This window comes from Oryctolagus cuniculus, chromosome 2 (assembly GCF_964237555.1).
Source record: "Oryctolagus cuniculus chromosome 2, mOryCun1.1, whole genome shotgun sequence".
NCBI lineage: Eukaryota > Metazoa > Chordata > Mammalia > Lagomorpha > Leporidae > Oryctolagus > Oryctolagus cuniculus.
In genome coordinates, this window is record NC_091433.1 from 74,948,912 (window position 1) to 74,969,271 (window position 20,360).

The window sequence follows — 20,360 nt, forward strand, 5'->3', positions numbered from 1 at the left end:
GGCCTGGGAAAGCAGTGGAAAATGACCCAAATGCTTATGTCCCTGCACCCATGGGGGAGACCTGGAAGAATCTCCTGGCTCTGGAATGGCTCAGATCTGGTCTTTGCAGCCAGCTGGGAAGCGAACCAGTGGCTAGAAGACCACTCTCTGCATCTCTTCCTCTCTCTAAGTCTGCTTCTCAAATCATTTTAAAAAAGATTTTTGCTTCTGTATTCACAAGCAAGATTTGCTATGTACGAGTTACTACCCTCTACCAATTGGCCATCTGTGTTCTAAATTATAGTATTTGGCATATTCATCTCTCCTTGTAACTCTATTTTGGATCTTACCAGAATGATTTTTATAATTTGCATGAACAAGGCAACCTCATTCTAGTAAGATATCATTATCTAAGGGAAATATTGTTATTTATGAAGTATTTTATTATAAAAGATTTGTATAGACATTGCTAAATCCTTGTATTCTCCTGTCCCTTATATTTGGAAAACTAAGAAGCTACTTTGGGATAGGAATGTATTTCAAAGCTGAATGATTTGTTGTTATTGTTGTTGTTAAGAATACTGGCTGTTTCCTGGGAACATAGCACTGCATATAGCCACGCTTTCTTTATCTCTCAGAACCTAACCAAATTCAGGAGATACTCTCGTACTAAACTTTCTACCACTAAAAACTCTCTCCCTTGATTTCTTCAGGTGCCACTATCAAGAAAAAATACAATCACTACCTTCCAAAATATTTCTCTTAGTTTTAAGAGATTTTAATGTGCTTCCTGAGTTCTGCCACCCACCTAGGTAACAGTTCCATAGGAAGGTCAGATCACTGCTATTCCTACTCAGGGCAGGCTCCTGATGTGCTGACTTTTGAGGCCCTTCAACACTCCTTTTCCCTACTCAGGACAGAAGTTCTATAGAAGGGGAGCATCTGATACTGCCTCTGCTGGTTTTCTTTGTTGGAACCACTTATACTAATACAATTTATATCATTAGTTTTATGTCTCTTAGCTATTTGGAAGTTCACTTTCAGAGGTTTCCTTTTTCTTTATCACGTGTCTGACTTTGAAGAGGTAAATGGAGACCTTTGGAACTAACTTAGCACCATGTTCCAAAGAAAACCTTCAACATAAAGTCTAGTTAAAACAAGTGTTGCTGGTAAAAGGAGATATAGACTCCAATACAACAGTATTTACTTTCAGTACAGATCAACTAGACAAAAACAAACAAAGATAATTTACACTGTGGACCAAATGAACCCAACTGGTATCTTCAGAACCTTTCATCCCCCAGTTGCAGAATATACATTCTTCTCAACAGTGCTTGCAACTTTCTCTAGGATAGACCAAATGGAAGGCCATAAAGCAAGTCTCAGCAAATGCAAGAGAAGTGAAACCACAGCAGGCATCTTCTCTGATCACAATGAATGAAGCTGGAAATTAACAACTTAACAGTCTCTAAAAAAATATGCAAACACATGGAGACTGAACAACATGCTCCTGAATGAACAATGGGACACAGAAGAAATGGGAAATCAAAAAATTCCTGGGAACGAATGAAGATGACAATGCAGAGTATCACCAGTTATTGGATATAGCAAAACAAATGTTACAATGGAATTTTATAGCAATTGTTCCCTACATCAATAAATTGGAAAGGCACCAAATTAGCTATTGATGCATCTCAAGGAACTAGAAAAATAAACAAAGCAAACTCAAATTTAGTAGGAGGAACAAAATAATTTAAAGATTTTTTTTTATTTGACAGGTAGTTATAGACAGTGAGAGAGAAAGAGAGAGAGAGAGAGAGAGAGAGAGAGAGAGAGAGAGAGAAAGGGCTTCCTTTCGTTGGTTCACTCCCCAAATGGCCGCTACACCGATCCAAAGCCAGGAAACAGGTGCTTTCTCCTGGTCTCCCATGGGGTGCAGGGCCCAAGCACTTGGGCCATCCTCCACTGCCCTCCCGGACCACAGCAGAGCTGGACTGGAAGAGGAACAACCGGGACTAGAACCAGAGCCTATATGGGATGCTGGTGCCACAGGTGGAATATTAACCAAGTGAGCCATGGCGCTGGCCCCGAAATAATTTAAAAATAAACAAAACTGAAAAAAAAAATACAAAAGAACAGTGAAATGAAGAGATGGGGTTTTTTAGAAAAAAATGAAACAAATTGATTCACTATTGCCTATTGCCGTAACTAACCAAAAAAAGAGGGACAAGACACACATTTTTTATGTTTTGGTTTTCTACTTCCTCAGAACTTAATCTTTGTAGAGAGTATGTTTTTAGGAATTTATCCATTTCTTCAGGATATCCCATTTGTTTGCATATACTTTTTATTTTATTAGTACTGTTTCAAGATCGAGGAGGCAATCTCATCAAACTTAGCGAATGTTGCCAGGCTGGTTAGGTTAGCAGGGATCTCTGCTTTCAGCAGCCACTGAGGGAACAGCAATGGTGCCAGCAGGAGCGGCACTAGTGACCGGCCACTTCCACGTTATCTGCCAGTTAGTCAGCCTATCATGCATTCAGTTCGAATCCCCTGTGCTGTGGTGCTGGCTCCTCATGTGCATCTCAGTGCTTCTTGCCTCAAAGACTGACCAGGGCAAAAAAAGCAGCATAAGGGTAGGAACCAGGCGCCACCCACAAACTGTCACAGTGCCACACAGCACTGCCTATAGGGAGGCGCCTGAGCTGACTGGCTGTAGCCTCCCTCAGCAGGCTGCAGCATGTCCTCTGCAGAACCCCAGGCTCTGCCGGAAACTGCTCCACCCTCTGCCTCCAACCTCCATTAGAGGAACTGTCAGTCAGGAACAGTTTTGTGGCCAGGCCTGTTGCTCTCATGGGGCTCTCTGCACCACATCCTTAACACTCAAAGCTAGACTTGAGGCTGGGGGTGGGGGTGCAAGGAGAGGAGACAGAAAATCTTGGCAAGGTGCATATGGTGACAGCCCCTGATGGATCCATGACCATCACTTCACATACCCTGACAAGCCTAGGGATGAACGGGAGAGCCCTGCGATTCTTTACCAAGACCTATCAACTTTTTTTTTTCTTTTTTTTTTTAAACTTTTATTTAATGAATATAAATTTCCAAAGTACGACTTATGGATTACAATGGCTTCCCCCCCATACCGTCCCTCCCACCCACAACCCTCCCCTCTCCCACTCCCTCTCCCCTTCCATTCACATCAAGATTCATTTTCGATTATCTTAACATACAGAAGATCAGCTTAGTGTACATTAAGTATGGATTTCAACAGTTTGCTCCCACACAGAAACATAAAGTGAAAAATAATAGATGATTTTTTTAAATGATGATGAAATCAGAGCAGACCTATTGTCATGTTTAATCCCAGTGAGAGTCAAGTTGGGAATTGATAATTTCTTTTTCTTTTTTTTTTTTTTTTACAGAGGATCAGTTTAGTATGCATTAAGTAAAGATTTCAACAGTTTGCACCCCCATAGAAACACAAAGTGAAATATATTGTTTGAGTACTCGTTATAGCATTAAATCTCAATGTACAGCACATTAAGGACAGAGATCCTACATGAGGAGTAAGTGCACAGTGACTCCTGTTGTTGACTTTACCAATTGACACTCCTGTCTATGGCATCAGCAATCTCCCTATGCTCCAGTCATGAGTTTCCAAGGCTATGGAAGCCCTCTGAGTTCTCCGACTCTTATCTTGTTTAGACAAGGTCATAGTCAAAGTGGAGGTTCTCTCCTCCCTTCAGAGAAAGGTACCTCCTTCTTTGAAGACCTGTTCTTTCCACTGGGATCTCATTCGCAGAGATCTTTTGCCAGAGTGTCTTGGCTTTCCATGCCTGAAATACTCTCATGGGCTTTTCAGCCAGCTCCAAATGCCTTTAGGGCTGATTCTGAGGCCAGAGTGCTATTTAGGATATCCGCCATTCTATGAGTCTGCTGAGTATCTCACTTCCCATGTTGGATCACTCTCCCCTTTATTTACTCCATCGGTTAGCGTTAGCAGGTACTAGACTTGTCTATGTGCTCCCTTTGACTCCCAGTCCCTCCACCATGACCAACTGTGAACTGAAATTGATCACCTGGAACAGTGAGATGGCATTGGTACATGCCACCTCGATGGGATTGAATTGGAATCCCCTGGTATGCTTCCAACTCCACCACTTGGGGCAAGTCAGCCTGAGCATGTCCCAAAGACCTATCAACTTTTAAAACCCAGCAACACAGGGCTGGCATTGTGACATAGTGGCTAAAGCTGTCACCTGCAGTGCGGCATCCCATATGGGTGCTGCTTCATGTTTGGCTACCCTACTTCTGATCCTGCTCTCTGCTATGGCCTGTGAAAGCAGAGGAGAATGGCCCAAGTACTTGGGCCACTTTACCCACATAGGAGACCTAAAAGAAGCTCCAGGGTCCTGGCTTCAGTTTGGACCAGCTCCGGTCATTGCAAATATTTGGAAAGTGAACTAGTACATGGAAGACCCTCCTCTCTCTATGCCTCTGCCTCTGTAATTCTGCCTTTCAAATAGATAATCTTAAAAAAAAAAAAATAAGCAACACTAGGGATTAGGCCAATATCTTTCTCTATGCAAGTGACCAAGGGTCTCTATGTCAAATATCAAGGTTTAATGAGGAGAGCCAGGAGAAAGTATACTTCAGATAAATCTGAAGAAAATGTCAGATAGCAATATTAAGTCTTATGATCCTTGGATACAGTATCTCTCTCCATTTATTTATGTCTTTTTTGGTGTGTATATTTCTATTCTTTTGTTTTCAGTATCATTTTCTTTCAAGTGTTTTTCCCAAGAAAACATACAGTTTGCTGTAGCACTTTAGTCCAACGTGTAAATACTTGCCTTTTGAATGGAAGTCAAGTCCATTTATATTTAATGTACATAAGTATACTGATACAATTGTATATAGGTCTGTCACGTTTTATCTGTATTGTTTTCCATGCAGTTTTCATTATTTCTTCCTTTCATACCTTATTTTGAGCTCATTTCACACACACACACACACACACACACACACAAACACAGCATCCCATTTAAATCCTTCCATTGGCTTTCTGACTATATCACATTGTAGTATGTTTCTGGTTGTTCCTCTGGGAATTACAATGTCCATTTTAAATATATTCCAAATAACAAACATGATGCTGAACCATGCTTGGTAAGATATAGGAACATCATAACAGCACAGTTCAATTCATCTTTTTCTATCCACTATTGTCATAAATAGACACACAGAATATAAACTCATCAATTAACATAATGCTAATATATTTTGCTTTAAATAGTTATAAGTCTCCCAAGGAATACAGAAAAGCAAAATGAAAAATATTATTCCTCTATATATCAGGAAGCATTTTATTCTCTAGTAACAGTTTAAAGTCTATTTGCATAGCATACATTTTCTGGTACTATTTATAACACCAACATTTTAATCAGCAGGCATAGTATCATCATCTGCATATATTTGAATTATATAATGCTTGTATTTTTCATTTTACTAATTACTTTAAGATATTCAGTATGATCATAATCATAAAACGAAAAATACTTTTGTACAAACTGAAACAGGATCTTGTTCACCTGGATGCTTCTAATGCTCTTAACCAGTCTTCAAACTGCCACACGTACCCACTTCAATCAATTTCCCATTTTTATCAGAATGATTGTTCGTAAACACAGCATGTATCCCTGGAATACTTTCATGGCTTCCCTCTGCCCAGTGGAGAAATTCTAGCATGTAGATCAAACTGTTCCATTCTTCCTCTCCAGCTCCATCTCTTCCTCATTCTTGCCTGGCCAGCATTATTCTAGCCACACAGAATCACAGTTCTCTGAATATGCGAGACTTTGCAAATGCTGATTATCTGGTCCCCCTATGATAGAACTTCATTTACTCTTCAAATTCCATTCATGCCATGGTCCAGGAAACCTGTCCTGATTCCTTTTACTCTAGGTGAGGTACCTTTTATCTGTATTCTTTTAATACTCCCTGCTTACCTCCTCACAGCGAATCCAGTCACACTGTACATCTCTACTACCTATGCACAAGCATGTTGATCAGGGGTAGATGACATCCAGTCTACGGGCTATATATGGCCCACGAATTCATCTGGTCTGGCCCTGGCAAGGCAACTGCAGGTGGGACTCAAAATTCAAAAAATCTATGCAGGCTAATTTTGAAGTTCATAATTTTGTAGAGCCTGCAAATGATTTATAAATATACCAACAGTGCTTGAAAGAAAAAAGGTTTCCAACCATGAGGTAGATAAAACCCAAGCAACAACTGTTGGGGGACAAAAATAAATAAATAAACAGATGAAGGAGCATATTTCCAAATCTCTTCAGTTTGGAAATTATTCTAATTAGTTCTTATCATATTTCCAAATGCATTCAAAATATTTATGTAGCACTTTAGTATGCCAACTGCATTGAGACATTACATTTTAATTGTGAGAAGAAGAAAGACAGCAAAACTTAGACTGATAATGAAGTAAAACTGTATCATCCAAGTCCTCAGAAGTTAATTCTTCCCACTCAAATTTGTTTTCATTATAGTAACAATATGGTTCATGTTGCTAATATGGTACAAGTTATATTATACAAGTTTTACTATTTATCAAAAATATAGGAAATAAAGTATAATATCATAACATACCAGAGATACCATGGCCCATCCAGTCTTGTTATAGATGAACTCCAAGTTGTTCCTTCTCAAATAAAGCAAACCACCAACAAGCGACACTAACAGGGCCAAGGCAATGGTACCAGAGTAGTTAGGTGGTCTGAAAACCCGAATCTGCAAAAACGCAATGAGAATTTTAAAAATCAAAGAAATACTAATTTTTTCTCATAAGCATATCCTAGCCCTCCTAGTCACTGAGAAATATACCACATGATTGTACCTAGCAATCACATTACTTTTACACTCTGTAGGAGTCAAAAATACATTCATCAAAACGTCATGACTTTGTACAAAGGTTTGTTCTTAATTTTACATGAATTCACTCAAGCACATGAAATCTGTTCATATAACTCAACCCAAAGCTGCTCTGGTTCACCCACAGACCATGAGGTCACCCAGAAAATAGAAAGGGTAAGCAGCATAATATTTATATTACATCCAAGTAGAACCTTTGAAAAGACTTTTTCATGACCTAAATGAGATATAATCCACATCTCATGATTCACTCATTCAAAATATATAGTTTTTATTATATTCACAGATATATGCCACCACCACCATCACAGTCATCAGAACATTTTAATCACCTCACTATCTCACTTAGAACTTCCAACCTCCATACTTAACTATCTACTAACCCACTTTCCTTCTGTACAGATACCCCTATTCTGGACTTTAATCTAACGTAAGCTGTGTGGTAACTGGTTTCTTTTTCTTTAGCTTTATTTATTTGAAAGTCAGAGTCAGAGTCAGAGTCAGAGTCAGAGTCAGAGTCAGAGTCAGAGTCAGAGTCAGAGTCAGAGTTAGAGTTAGAGAGAGAGAGAGGCCGAGGGAGAGAGAGAGGGAGAGGAAGGGAGAGAGGGAGAGGAAGGGAGGGAGAGGGAAGGAGAGGGAGGGAGAGAGAGGGAGGGAGAGAGAGGGAGGGAGAGAGAGGGAGGGAGAGGGGGGAAGGGAGAGGGAGGGAGAGGGAGGGAGAGGGAGGGAGAGGGAGGGAGAGGGAGGGAGAGGGAGGGAGGGTCTTTCATCCGCTGGTTCACTCCCCAGATAGCTGCAATAGCCAGAGCTGTGCTGATCCAAAGCCAGAATCCAGGAGATTCTTCTGGGTCTCCCACAGGGGTGCAGGGACCCAAGGAGTTGGGCCCTTTTCTGCTTTCCCGGGCCACAGCAGAGAGCTGGATCAGAAATGGAGCAGCTGGGACTCAAACTGGAGCCCATATGGGATGCCGGCACCATAGTGGGTTTTACCCACTACACCACAGCGCCAGCCCCATGGTTTGTTTCTTTCACTTAGATAATGTTTTCAAAGTTCATCCATGCTGTAGCATACATGGATACGTCATTCTTTTTTATGGCTAAGTAGTATTTCCTTATATAGTTATATCACATTTTATTTATTCATTCAACAATTGATGAACATGTGAGTTGTTTCTACTTTATGGCCATTATGAATAATGCTATTAATATTCTGGTACAAGTTACTCCAGAAACATGCTTTCACCTCTTATGTAGACACCTAGAATTGGAATGATGGGTCATAAACTTTGAGGAATTGCCAAACTGTTTCCAAAGTGGCTGTGTCATTTTACAACCCTATTAGCAGTGTTTGAGGATTCCAATCTCTCTACTTCCTCACCAAAAATTATGATGTAACTTACGGTCTACCCACACTAATGAGTGTAATGTGGTATCTCACTGTGGTTTTGATTTGAATTTCCTTGACAATTAACAGTGTTTAGCATCTTCTCATGTCCTTATTGGGTACATATACATTTTCATTGAAAAAATGCTTATTTCGATCCTTTGCCCATTTTACCTGAGTTTTATCTTTTTATTATTGAGTTGTAGTAGCACCATATATAAACTATATTAGATTTAATCTAATTTAACTTAATACATTAGATTTAATATATATTCATACATACATATGTACATGTCTATATATATATTCCTTATCAGCAATATGATTTGGAAATATTTCCCCCCATTCAGTGGACCATCTGTTTACTTTTCATGGAGTCCTTTAAAGCTAAGGCTACTCTACTTTTTTAGGGAAAAAATCTAATTGGTATTAACTCACAATTTCTAAAATACATACAAATTTCAGTTCTAGCAGCATTCCCCACTAAAAGAAACCAAGGCTTTCCAAAGACATGCCTAACAGAATGCTAACAAGACGTGTCTGGAATAAATTATGTCAGGAATTTTTAAAAATTACAGTTAAGGGGCCTGTGCTGTGGTGCAGCAGGTTAACGCGGTGGCCTGAAGCAGCGACATCCCATATGGGTGCAGGTTCGAGTCCTGGCTGCTCTACTTCTGATCCAGCTCTCTGCTATGGCCTGGGAATGCAGTAGAAGATGGCCCAAGCCCTTGAGCCCCTGCACCCGAGTGGGAGACCCAGAAGAAGCTCCTGGCTCCTGGGTTCAGTTTGGTGTAGCTCCGGCCGTTGTGGCCATTTAGGGAGTGAACCAGCATATGGAAGAGTTCTGTCTCTCTCTCTCTCTCTGCCTCTGTCACTCTACCTTTCAATAAATAAATCTTAAAAAAAAAAAAAAAAGATGGCTGGGCCCTTTGTTATCTTTAGTAATAGGCAATAACTGGGAGAGGCAATCTTTTCCTAGTCAAGAAGTTTTTGGTAAGAAGCTAAAACATAATATGCAGACATTTCTGAAAATACGCACAATATAAAATCAAGTCTGTGAATCTATACCAATGATAAAGACATGATTTTATATATATACAGACAGACAGAAGGATGGATGGATGGAATGCAGAAATAGATTAGATAGATTAGATTAGATTAGATTAGATTAGATAGATAGGAGAGAGAGGGGAAAAAGTTAAGGGGCAATTAGAAATATGAATGGAAAACTAAAACTGAATTCAGCATTTTGCAGCAATCATGATCAAAACTGGGTTTGGCAAGAAATGTCACTGGAGGCTAAGAAAATTTTGATAACAGGATATTTGCTTGATCATAAAGTTTCTCTACACAACCAGCTTAATAACTACAAAGGAGTAAAATAAAGACCAGTTATTATACAGTGGAAGTATAGGAAACACATTGGCCAAATGTTCAAATCTAGTGTCATCCAAGTTGTACGTACGGACATTGTGTATCTACAGATACGAGCAGACATTTGCAGAGAATGCAAAAGCAGAATTCAGTCAGGAGCAAACATCATCAGGAAGACCATATGATTACCATTCTACTTAAAAAGTGAGAGGAAGGGCTGCATTCTTCAAAATGGCAGTGTGTTTAAAGGATAGGGTGCAGGAATATTTCAGATTTAAAAAATGCTTTTAGAAGATCTAACATCTAAATGAAATGACTGACTGCAGAATGGATTTGTAGAAAAGGTGAAAATGTATGATACTAGGTTAACTGACAAAATTCTAATATTGACAGTACTAGCTCACATAAAAGTATTATCTCTACCTATTAAATTTATAAACTAAATCATGTTCATGAATTTCTAGGAATGCAATTTACCTGTCTTTTAAAAAAAATAAATAAAATTCAGTGAAGAATATACACTGGCCTATTTGTACTTCTTAATTTTTAAAGTTTAAATAATCTCTAAATACTTTGGAAGTATAATTAACATTTAAGTGTGGCAGGCAGGCAGGTTAAAATAATTTCTATGTAAAAATCAGTATTTCTTATAAAAAGTTAGTAATAGTCTTTCAAATCATTATTCATGGATCCTAACAACATGTGTTCCAAAATAGTTCAAAACCAGAAGAATCAGGAAACAAGTTTAACTATATGAACACTATTAAAATCTATTAAATAGGCCGGCGCCGCAACTCACTAGGCTAATCCTCCGCCTAGTGGCGCCGGCACACGGGGTTCTAGTCCCGGTCAGGGCGCCGGATTCTGTCCCGGCTGCCCCTCTTCCAGGCCAGCTCTCTGCTGTGGCCCGGGAGTGCAGTGGAGGATGGCCCAAGTGCTTGGGCCCTGCACCCCACGGGAGACCAGGAGAAGCACCTGGCTCCTGGCTTCGGATCAGCGTGGTGCGCCAGCCACGGTGGCCATTGGAGGGTGAACCAACGGCAAAAGGAAGACCTTTCTCTCTGTCTCTCTCTCTCACTGTCCACTCTGCTTGCCAAAAAATAAAAAATAAAAATAAATAAAATCTATTAAATAATTTTAAGTGATGTCGGTAAAAAAAAACACGTGACAACCTCCTTGACTCAGGATAAATGTGCTCACATTGTAAGTAAAAGTTAATGCTTTTTTTTTTTTTATTACTTGCAGCATGAATCTATTTCTGAGATACCAGATATTTACTCACTACAGAAAAGAATGGTGAGATGAGAGAGAAAATAGCCATAAGCCCTTTACATAGACCACCAACAAAATTTTGGTTCACTGCTTTCTAGAATAAATGTTTTCTGTTTTTCAATATTCAAATTCATGTTTTAAGAAAAAAATTTTAGATCAGACTAGAAATACTATTTTTCTGAACTCTTTTCAGTTTTTATACTCATGAAAAAGAGATGACACATGCAGTTAGAATAGTTCTATAAATTTACAGTCTCAGAGCAGATATGCTAGTAGGTATTTTTCTACAAGGCTCTAAACTCAGAACTACATTTTTTATTTGCCAAAGATAGATAAAATTTATACACTTCTTTCTTAACTAGAATTTCGTTGATAATAACTTGAACCATTTTCAATGTTTTTTAACCTGTGAAATTACTTTGTGGGGCTAGCACTGTGGCACAGTAGATTAAGCCGTCATCTGCTATGCCAGCATCCGATACGGGTGCCAGTTCAAATCCCAGCTGCTCCACTTCCAATCACACTCTCTGCTAATGCACCTGGGAAAGCAGCAAAAGATGGCCAAGTCCTTGGGCCCTTGCACTTATGTGGGAGACCTGGGAGAAGCTCCTGGCTCCTGGTTTTGGCCTGGCCCAGCCCCAGCTCTTGCGTCTGTTTGGGGAGTGAACCAGCAGATGGCAGACTTTCTCCTTCTCTGTCTCTGTCTCTCAGACTGTCTCTCACTCTTGGTCTGCTGCCTCTGCCCCTCTGTAACTCTGACTTTCAAGTAAATAAATAAATCTTAAAAGAATTTAAGGAAGAAATTACTTTGTGACCAACATGTACACCTTAATGGTTTTGAAAATATCCATAAATCGTTATTCTAAAAACCAGCTGAATTCAACTAATCAGTTAAAATTCAACTTTTTGTGTGTAGTTGTCCATCACAGTTTTCTCTATGTAACGAGAAATATCCAAGAGAAACTATATGTGTGTGTATATATATATATATATATATTAATATTTCTGAGTACTTATTGCAATGAACAAACCAGATTAATTAGCCTATTATTAAATCTTCAGGGAATAAAACATACATGAACATCTGTTCGGTCTGCAATCCATTTTGCAAGTTGTTCTGCTGCAAATCCAATTCTTTGAAGGTCAAAAGTGTCAGCTCTCTTGGGTCTGCCTTTTGGAGGAAAATGCATGAAAGTAGGAGCAGAGTTCATGTTGAGCTAGAAAATACGAGATAAAATATTAAACACCACCTCACTATTCTTTATATAATGTTGAACTAACATTTTATATATTTTCCATAAAATTTTAGAAACGTAGTATTTATTATGAAAAGGCTATCCAGGGCTTAATTTCTGCTCATTCATTTTAGAGCAACTATTGAATGAAAAAGGAATGGTGAATTTGACTAATTCTCTGGGCCCTCAAAATACATTATTAATTTGCTAAACTGTGCCCTGTATTTCATTCTTTTACTTTCTAGAATTTTATATTAGAATAAAGAAGTTACTGAAAGAAAGTACAACACAGAAATATTGTGACTGATCCTTAATTTTACCTCGTAAATTTATTTTAAAAAGCACGGGAATTTGATGAAAAATAAACACACTGTGGAACTGCTTCCAACTTATAAGTGGACTGGGCTCCCAGTGAAAAAATATAAGACTTCTCTTTTTTCCTAACAAATGTGACTTTGCAACAGAAACCAACATTTTTGATCTAAAATTTGACTTTACCAGAGAATATGCCTATGATAGTCTTTTTCTGGTAAATTTCTTCATTAATTCAACTGCTTTAATAGAGCTACTGGAAATATTTTGTCAAAAGTCATTTCCATTTGAAATTATACTAAATAGGATAATATCTCAATATAAATGATTACTAACAATATAGTATCTTAAAACACACATTTGGTTAATTTGAACAGTAAACAACAAAAAAATCAACTGTTGCTGCCTGGGAATTATGAAAAATGCCTTAAAGAAAAAAAAATCTAGATTTTTGGCTCTTGACTTGAAATATAGTTCTATACTTCCCAATAATGAGAAAAAAAAAATCAAAAGCAAATAAATGGCATAAACATTAGATCATAGCTGACATCAAATTAAGGTACTTAAGTAAAAGTCTATCTACTAACAATAACAATTTACAGTCAAGATCCAAACAACTGCTGCCTTCTAACTGAACTCGGACTATAGCTGTCATATACACAATATGACTCCAAATCACTTTATAGGGCTTCAGAGAGTTTAGCTCCAAAGAACTGAATATCTAAAAGATACATTTCCAAATCAAAATTTTCTCATTTTAGTATTACAAATACAATAAAAACTCCATGCCTACAGTATTACTCTTCAAATAGTTTGGATAAAGATCAATTGGCCATATTTCCTATGGTTTATATATGTCCCTCCAAAATTCATGTTTAAATCTATTTTCAGCTCTAACAGTATTAAAAGGTGAGATTTAAAGAGATCTCTAGGTAATGGGTGGGACTGTGCTATTACAAACAAGTTCAGCCCTCTCCCCTTCTGCCATGACACAGCAAATAGTACCTTGCCTCAAGCTGATACCCTCACGTATGGGACTTCTAAGCCACTGGAACTGTGAGCCAATACATTTTTGTTTCTTAAAAATTATCCAGTCTCAGGTGTTCTGTCGCAGTAGCAGGAACTAAAGCAAGGTTCAGACACCCCTGTTTCATTTCTTGTTCTCATACCTTTACCCTACCTTTTGATTATTTCTACAGAATTTAGATTTAGCAAATATCTGCAAAAATAAGGCAGTCTGGGTAGGTATGAGGCTGCATGACAATATTATTGGAATGTTATAACTATTTAATAAACATTCATATGTTAGGCATGGAGTTATACAACAGTATCTCATTTGAATATCTCCAACAGTCCTATGAGAAACACATTACCATTTTCCTTCTCTTACACAAGAGGAGGTAAAGGCCTAAGCTCACATAAAAAATTTACCAAAGATCAAGTAGGTATCATGAGACAAAGCTAAACTGTTAACTTAGATCTTCTGATTGAGATACTTCATTATTACTCTATCATAATGCTTTCTGAACTCTAACAAAATATAAGAATTTTCCATAAAAAATTTAATAAAAATTTTGAAAAATTTCATGAAGATAGAATTAGAGGAGCAAGTTCCTGCAATATAGACATCATACAGACTATAACATACATCTTAATGTACATGCATCCTTATTACAAATAAGAATATGCCCCTTATATACATACATATGATATACATGTGTGCTTGTGTATATATGTGTGTATATATTCTGTATGTCAGAAGCCTATCTTGCCCCATTCCTCAGCAATGGCTCTGAATGTTACGTACTTTTAGTGATGCTGACAAGTTCCTTCCTCCCCTTAGCTCTCCCACTCAAGACATATAATGATGTTTTTATCATGGATGTACAAGAGATAGCTACAGCCAACATGTAAATCTAGTATTACAGGGAAGATGTTCTCTTCATCTTTACTTTCTGCATTAGATCTGAAAATATAGACTAAGGCTTAATGCCTAGACGTTCAGATGTAAAAAACCATGTAACTCAAAGCCTTCCTTTAACTAAAAACTACAAATTCCCTAAGGCTAAACACAAAAAGAACAGAGAGCTGTTTCCTATTCCAGCACTTCTTTCAAAACATCCTATCTGTTAGCTCCATGACCCACCATCACACAGCTTTAGTCATTCCTACAGGACTCATTCAGAGCTGAAAGTATTTTACTAAGTTCCCATACACCAGAAATTACCAAATTTCTACCCCTGTTACAATTATTATCTTCAGATAACACACTATTGCTGATAGTGCTTTAAAACATCAATTTTGAGATTGCTTTGACAAAAATGACTCCGTAGTTAGCAGGAAAGAAAACATGTAAGGATTAAAAATTTTAGTATTCTTCCAATGAAGTAAAATGTTTACTTCTTAATTTTGTAGGTTTTAATTCCTCCTAGAAACCATTAACTGCTATAATGTTTATGCATTTCTGCATTCTAAAATGAAAAGTGTTATTGCTCTGCCAGGGGCTAGGTATTGCAAAAGACAAAGCAGTTCTGTACCAGCAATTCTGCTGAATCAAAATTAACCTGAGAAGTTTTCAATTATAACAATATTGTCTTAATCTCTCATATCTATGTTGAACTTTTTAAAAAATTAGGTCTAAAGTATATAAAGGTATTTATTGATTATATCTAATCATATAGTTATATAGTGACATACAAGCAATCAATAGTTAGTGCTTGGTATAAAGCTAGAAGTAGGATGTCCAATAAAGTTTTTTTTTTTCTTTTTAAAATCTGAGTAAGCTACCAGTATTTTAAAGATAGAGAAATTTCATACAGCAGTTTGCATTTGAGTCTTTTTTTGAAAAATGTATCTCGCTACATGTAACCTGCATGTCTTCAACAGAGACAGAGCTGAACTGCTTCTCTCCCACTGAGCTCAAACACGTCTTCTAGAAGCTTCTCCAAGAATGAGACCAAGAGCCGAATGCATGGTTTATTTGCATGATTATTTACATAACGGAAAATACTTCCACTCTGTATGAGTCCTGTAGGAATGACTAAAGCTGCACGATGTAGGTCACGGAGTTTACAAATATGATGCTTTGGAAGAAGTGCTGGAATAGGAATGCATGGTCATTTATATGATTTTATTTCTCAGAGTACTCAGGAGCAAAGTGATATGGGTGCTTCCATTAAAATTTTTTAAAAAGATATTTAACATAGAATTATAACCAGACTAAACCCGACCCACTTTCTTTAGCTTACAAAATGGTTCGGGTGAGCATTTGGGCATAAAGCCCCTGCTCCAGCAGGCAGGATGAACCCAGCCGACTACTGTAGTAGGGAGAATTTATATATAAATATATATAATCTGTAATACACAATGTAATACATATATAATCAGTACAAATTCCACCTAATGATGTCCAAGGTCAGTTTTCCTAATATTCTATAGAGACCTATAAATCTCATGAAATATTTGATTCCTGTGGTACCATACTTTTCCCTTATAAAGTTATCAGAAAGTATATGCTTATGTTTGCTATTATGACATTATCATTACTATTATTAGGTTTCTAATTTGAAAGCTTCTTATATGCACACTTTTCTTGTCAATATTGCCCCTACATAGTAGGCACTCAATGATATTTGCTGAATTGATTAATACAAAGAAACACTCAAGATACAAATAAACATCCTATTTATTTTGGATACATCAAAATAAATTCATGGAGGAATAAGTGAAGAATAATGATAGGAAAAGGGTAATGAAGGCAAAAAGAAATAAATCCTCTTATTCAACTAGAAACTGACAAAGATTGAAAAATCATCAACCTGGAAGCAAATAAGCAAAACTACCCACAGATGGCCCATCTACAATTAGTCAGCTAGATTCTCTATAAAGCTAAATGCTTCTTCATGACCTAGAAGAACATATGATAAAGGATATCAGGTGAGAAAAATGAAACAGTACAAGATAACTACACCCACAAATGTTCAGTACTGCAACAAGTTTTAATTTGAAAAGGATGATCAGGTAATAAAAACAGAAAAAAAAACTGTTAACTACAAGGCAACATTATTAGGAGCTACTAGAACTCTGGAAGCCAGCCACCAGGGTTCAAATTTTAGCTATAAATTATGCAGTCTTTGTAATTGTGAATAACCAACACATCCCCATACCTTAATTTACTCGTACGTGAAATGGCAGCAACATTTCCCTCAATGGATCATGGTGAAGCTAAATAAGAGGATCCATTTGAAGCAGGGCCTGGACTATAAGCCCTCATCACTAACAAGGATGGTGACCCAATCAAAACACCACTCAGGACCACTAGCATTGTCATACCAAAATCCAACACTGCTCTAGAGAGAAGACTGTACACAGCAGTGGCAATCTTTTCTCATTGCATTAACAGTAAATTACATACTAGACAGTGTAAATAATTGAAGTTCATTTTCTCCCAGTTCTGGAGAATAGAAGTCCAAGATTACTGTGCCAACAGTGATGGTTTCTGGTAAGGCGTCTCTTCCTGACTTCCACATGGTAGTCTTCTCCCCGTGTGCTCATGTGGCGTTTCTCTCAGCACACGTGCTCCCCTGATGTTTTTTATCTTACATAAATATCAGTCCTACCTGATTTATAGACACATTTAACATTAATTACTTCTGTAAAGGCCCTATCTCCAAATACAATCACATTGATTTTCAACATATGCAATTAGCAAGACACAATTCAGCCCATAACCTAGAGAAAACACTTTTATATACATACTTACTACTTTAGAGGTGTAATTGTCTGGGATTTATATACCATACTGGAAGAAATCAAGGTTAAGTAAAAGTTGCACTGAATTTTATATAAAATGTCAAAAATGTATGCAAAGTACAACCTAAATCACATTTGCTTAAATATCAAAATAAGATTAATGCACACAAACTGTCACCACATGCTGAAAAAAAGTTTTTCCTTTACAATGCAAAGGTCAAAACGTGTCTACCATATTAACATCAAAAACCATACAATGATAAAGACAACATTAGTTGTAATTATTTTAATCATGTCACAGAATTTATTGTAACTATTTACTGCATATGTTAACCTGCTCAATGAATTGTTATTTTATTTGGCAAATAAAGATGCATAAACCATAACCAACTATGTTATGTATTACCAAAATAAAATAAAACTCTTTTACCTGCTGAAAAACATCTGTCCCTTCATCATAATCCACCATACTGAAGAAGAGTTTGTTACAGAAAGCAGATGAGTAGCGCCAGGAGTTAGCCAGTATTTGGTATTCTTCATTAGCTTGCCTGATAAGGATAATGGGGCAGAGCACAAACATCAGTATTCGAGTATTCACAAGCTGTTGGTAAAACAAGAAATGATAGGGCAAGAATTGGCCAGTCCATTTGTGAACTACAAGCTAAAAATACATTTTGATATTTTTAGATGATCATAAAAATACAAAGAAATATTTTATGGCATGTAAAAATTACATGAAATTTAAATTATACTGCCATTAACAGTTTTATGGCCATACAGCCACAATGATTCATTTACGTTTTTCTTAAGACTATGCTATGAGGACAAAGTTAGTTGTAACAGCAATTACATGGGACACAAGTCTAGCCTGGTCCTTTAAATTAAAAAAAAATCTTGTTCTAGGAGACAAAAACATTTTGTGATCCCCTACTTCTACACATGTAAGTTGAATTTTCTAATTCTTTGTATTAAAAGGCAAAGGGCAATTTTGGAGAACATTTGCAATAAAGCTTGACAAAAAAAAACCCACAAAAATTATAAGGAAATACATTCTAAAGTTATAAACAGAGTTATGGTGTATTATATATGCATTTTTAATGCATTTGCATTAAAGTAAGCAAAAATTTCTCTAAGCAGCTAAACCAGATGGCACAATAAAACTCTCCTCTAAGACCATATTTACTCATTGAATCCATTTTATTGGACATTTTATTGATTTTTCCAGATAAAGGTTTATATTTAGACAGGAGAATGTTATTACTAGAAGTAAATAAGCACAGTAATACAAACATGAGGCAACAAGTTATCGCTAAAACATTAAAAAAAAATTCCCCCAAAAAGAAGCAAAGAAATAAAAAGATACAGTTCTACAGTAACAAAAAGTGTTGGAGTAGAATTACTGCACATAATAGATTTCAAGAAATATCTAAACAGAAGGCTTGTAGAAAAGTTTTGATGGAGGAAAAGTGTACTTTCAAAGGCAACTATAATGTGGTAAGCTAGGGACAAACACTAAATTTGTAAGACTCCCAAGACTGAAAAAATGAAACTAAAAGTTGAGGTCCTAAATAAAACTTCTTCATATTGAACTGCAGACACAAACATCTGCCAATACTCCCAATGCTGGATTTTCTGTTAATATCTAGAATATAAAAAAATTATCATATATGTGAAGAAAACCTGACATGATTAAAAACAATGTTACAAACACGCAAAAATGACTCCAGTTAAAGGGTCAAAACATTGAAATTAAAATTTAATATACCTATAAAAAGTCAAAGTAGAGCATTTTGTCAAAAAATGTGCAGGGCATAAAACATTATCCTATGTACAAGCTAACATGCTAGTCTGTTACTGTTTCATGGGTACTGAATCAAAAGACTTCATTTGTTTTAATAAATTATTTGACGTTGAGAAACAGGTCCCAGCTTCTGGATCACCATGAAAATGCTCACTATGGTGAGGAGTTTCAATTTAGGAGCTGAGAACTTAATCCAGAGAAGCCATGTGACTGGCAGGGACCCAACTCCTTCAGCTGTCACTGCTGCCTACCAGGGTCCCCATTAGCAGGAAATGTGGATCAGGACTGAGGCAGGTACTGAACCCAGGCATTCTTTATGAGACATCGGCATCTTCATCACTACACCAAATACCTATCTCCGAAGTATTTTATGATTTCACTTCTGAATGCATCCATTCATTCCCTAAGCCTCCAAGAATCACAGGGTGACACAAAGGTACACCTGCATATATAGCTAACTGTGTTGTAAGAGAAAAAAACATTAAGTTCAGAAGAGTTACTATTTTAAAAAATATTTGAAAGTCCAAGTTAGAGAGAAAGACAGAGACACAGAAAGAGAGACTGATCTTCCATCTGCTGGTTGGCATCCCAGATGGCCACAACACCCAGGGCTAAGCCAGGAGCTCCATCCAGGTCTCCCACGTAGGTACAGGGGACCAAGCACTCAGGCCATCTTCTACTGCTTTCCCCAGTCCATTAACAGGGAGCTGAATTGGAAGTGGGGCAGCCAGGACATGAACTGGCACCCACTAGGGATTCTGGCATTGCAGCTGGTGACTGTATCTGCGATGCCAAAATGCTGGCCCCAGAGTTACTACTTTTTATAATATCTGATAATAAGCCTACACTTTGTTCTTGACACACTCAGTGAGAACATACAGGGACACTCAGGGCCCATGACAGACTGCTTCAGCCAACAGTACACACATACACACAAATACAAAAGAAAAATGTGGTAACAAAAAAGGGACAGAAAAACTGACAGATTTAAAATATGATCACTTGAATAATATGCCAACATTAAAAGACAGAGTTAAGTGAAATTGGCAGGACAGAGGCCAGCATTGTGGTGATGTAAATTAACTTGTTTCTTGCAGCACCAGCATCCCATATCTGAGTGAGTCCTCACTCTTCCAATTATGGTGCAGCTCCCAGCTAATGTGCTTGGAAAAGCAGTAGATAATGGCCCAAAGAGCTGGCCCCTAACACCAACGTGGGAGACTCAAATGAAGCTACTGGCTTAAGCCAGGCTCAACCCCAGCTGTTGCAGCAAATTTGGGAGTGAACCAGCAGATAAAAG

The 20,360-nt window shown here is 37.4% G+C and overlaps 1 protein-coding gene across 8 annotated transcripts in view; it reads right to left on the minus strand.

Moving 5' to 3' along the window:
• The window catches only part of TUSC3 (tumor suppressor candidate 3), a 214,666-nt gene that overhangs the window by 95,258 nt on the left and 99,048 nt on the right, over nucleotides 1-20,360 (minus strand). For all 8 annotated transcript variants that reach the window (XM_070068484.1, XM_070068487.1, XM_070068485.1 and 5 more), the window contains exons 3-5: nucleotides 17,690-17,807; nucleotides 12,037-12,177; nucleotides 6,649-6,789 (exon numbers count right to left, since the gene is read on the minus strand). In XM_070068484.1, the coding sequence (XP_069924585.1) occupies nucleotides 6,649-6,789; nucleotides 12,037-12,177; nucleotides 17,690-17,807 (400 nt within the window). The remainder of the gene's footprint in view (nucleotides 1-6,648; nucleotides 6,790-12,036; nucleotides 12,178-17,689; nucleotides 17,808-20,360) is intronic.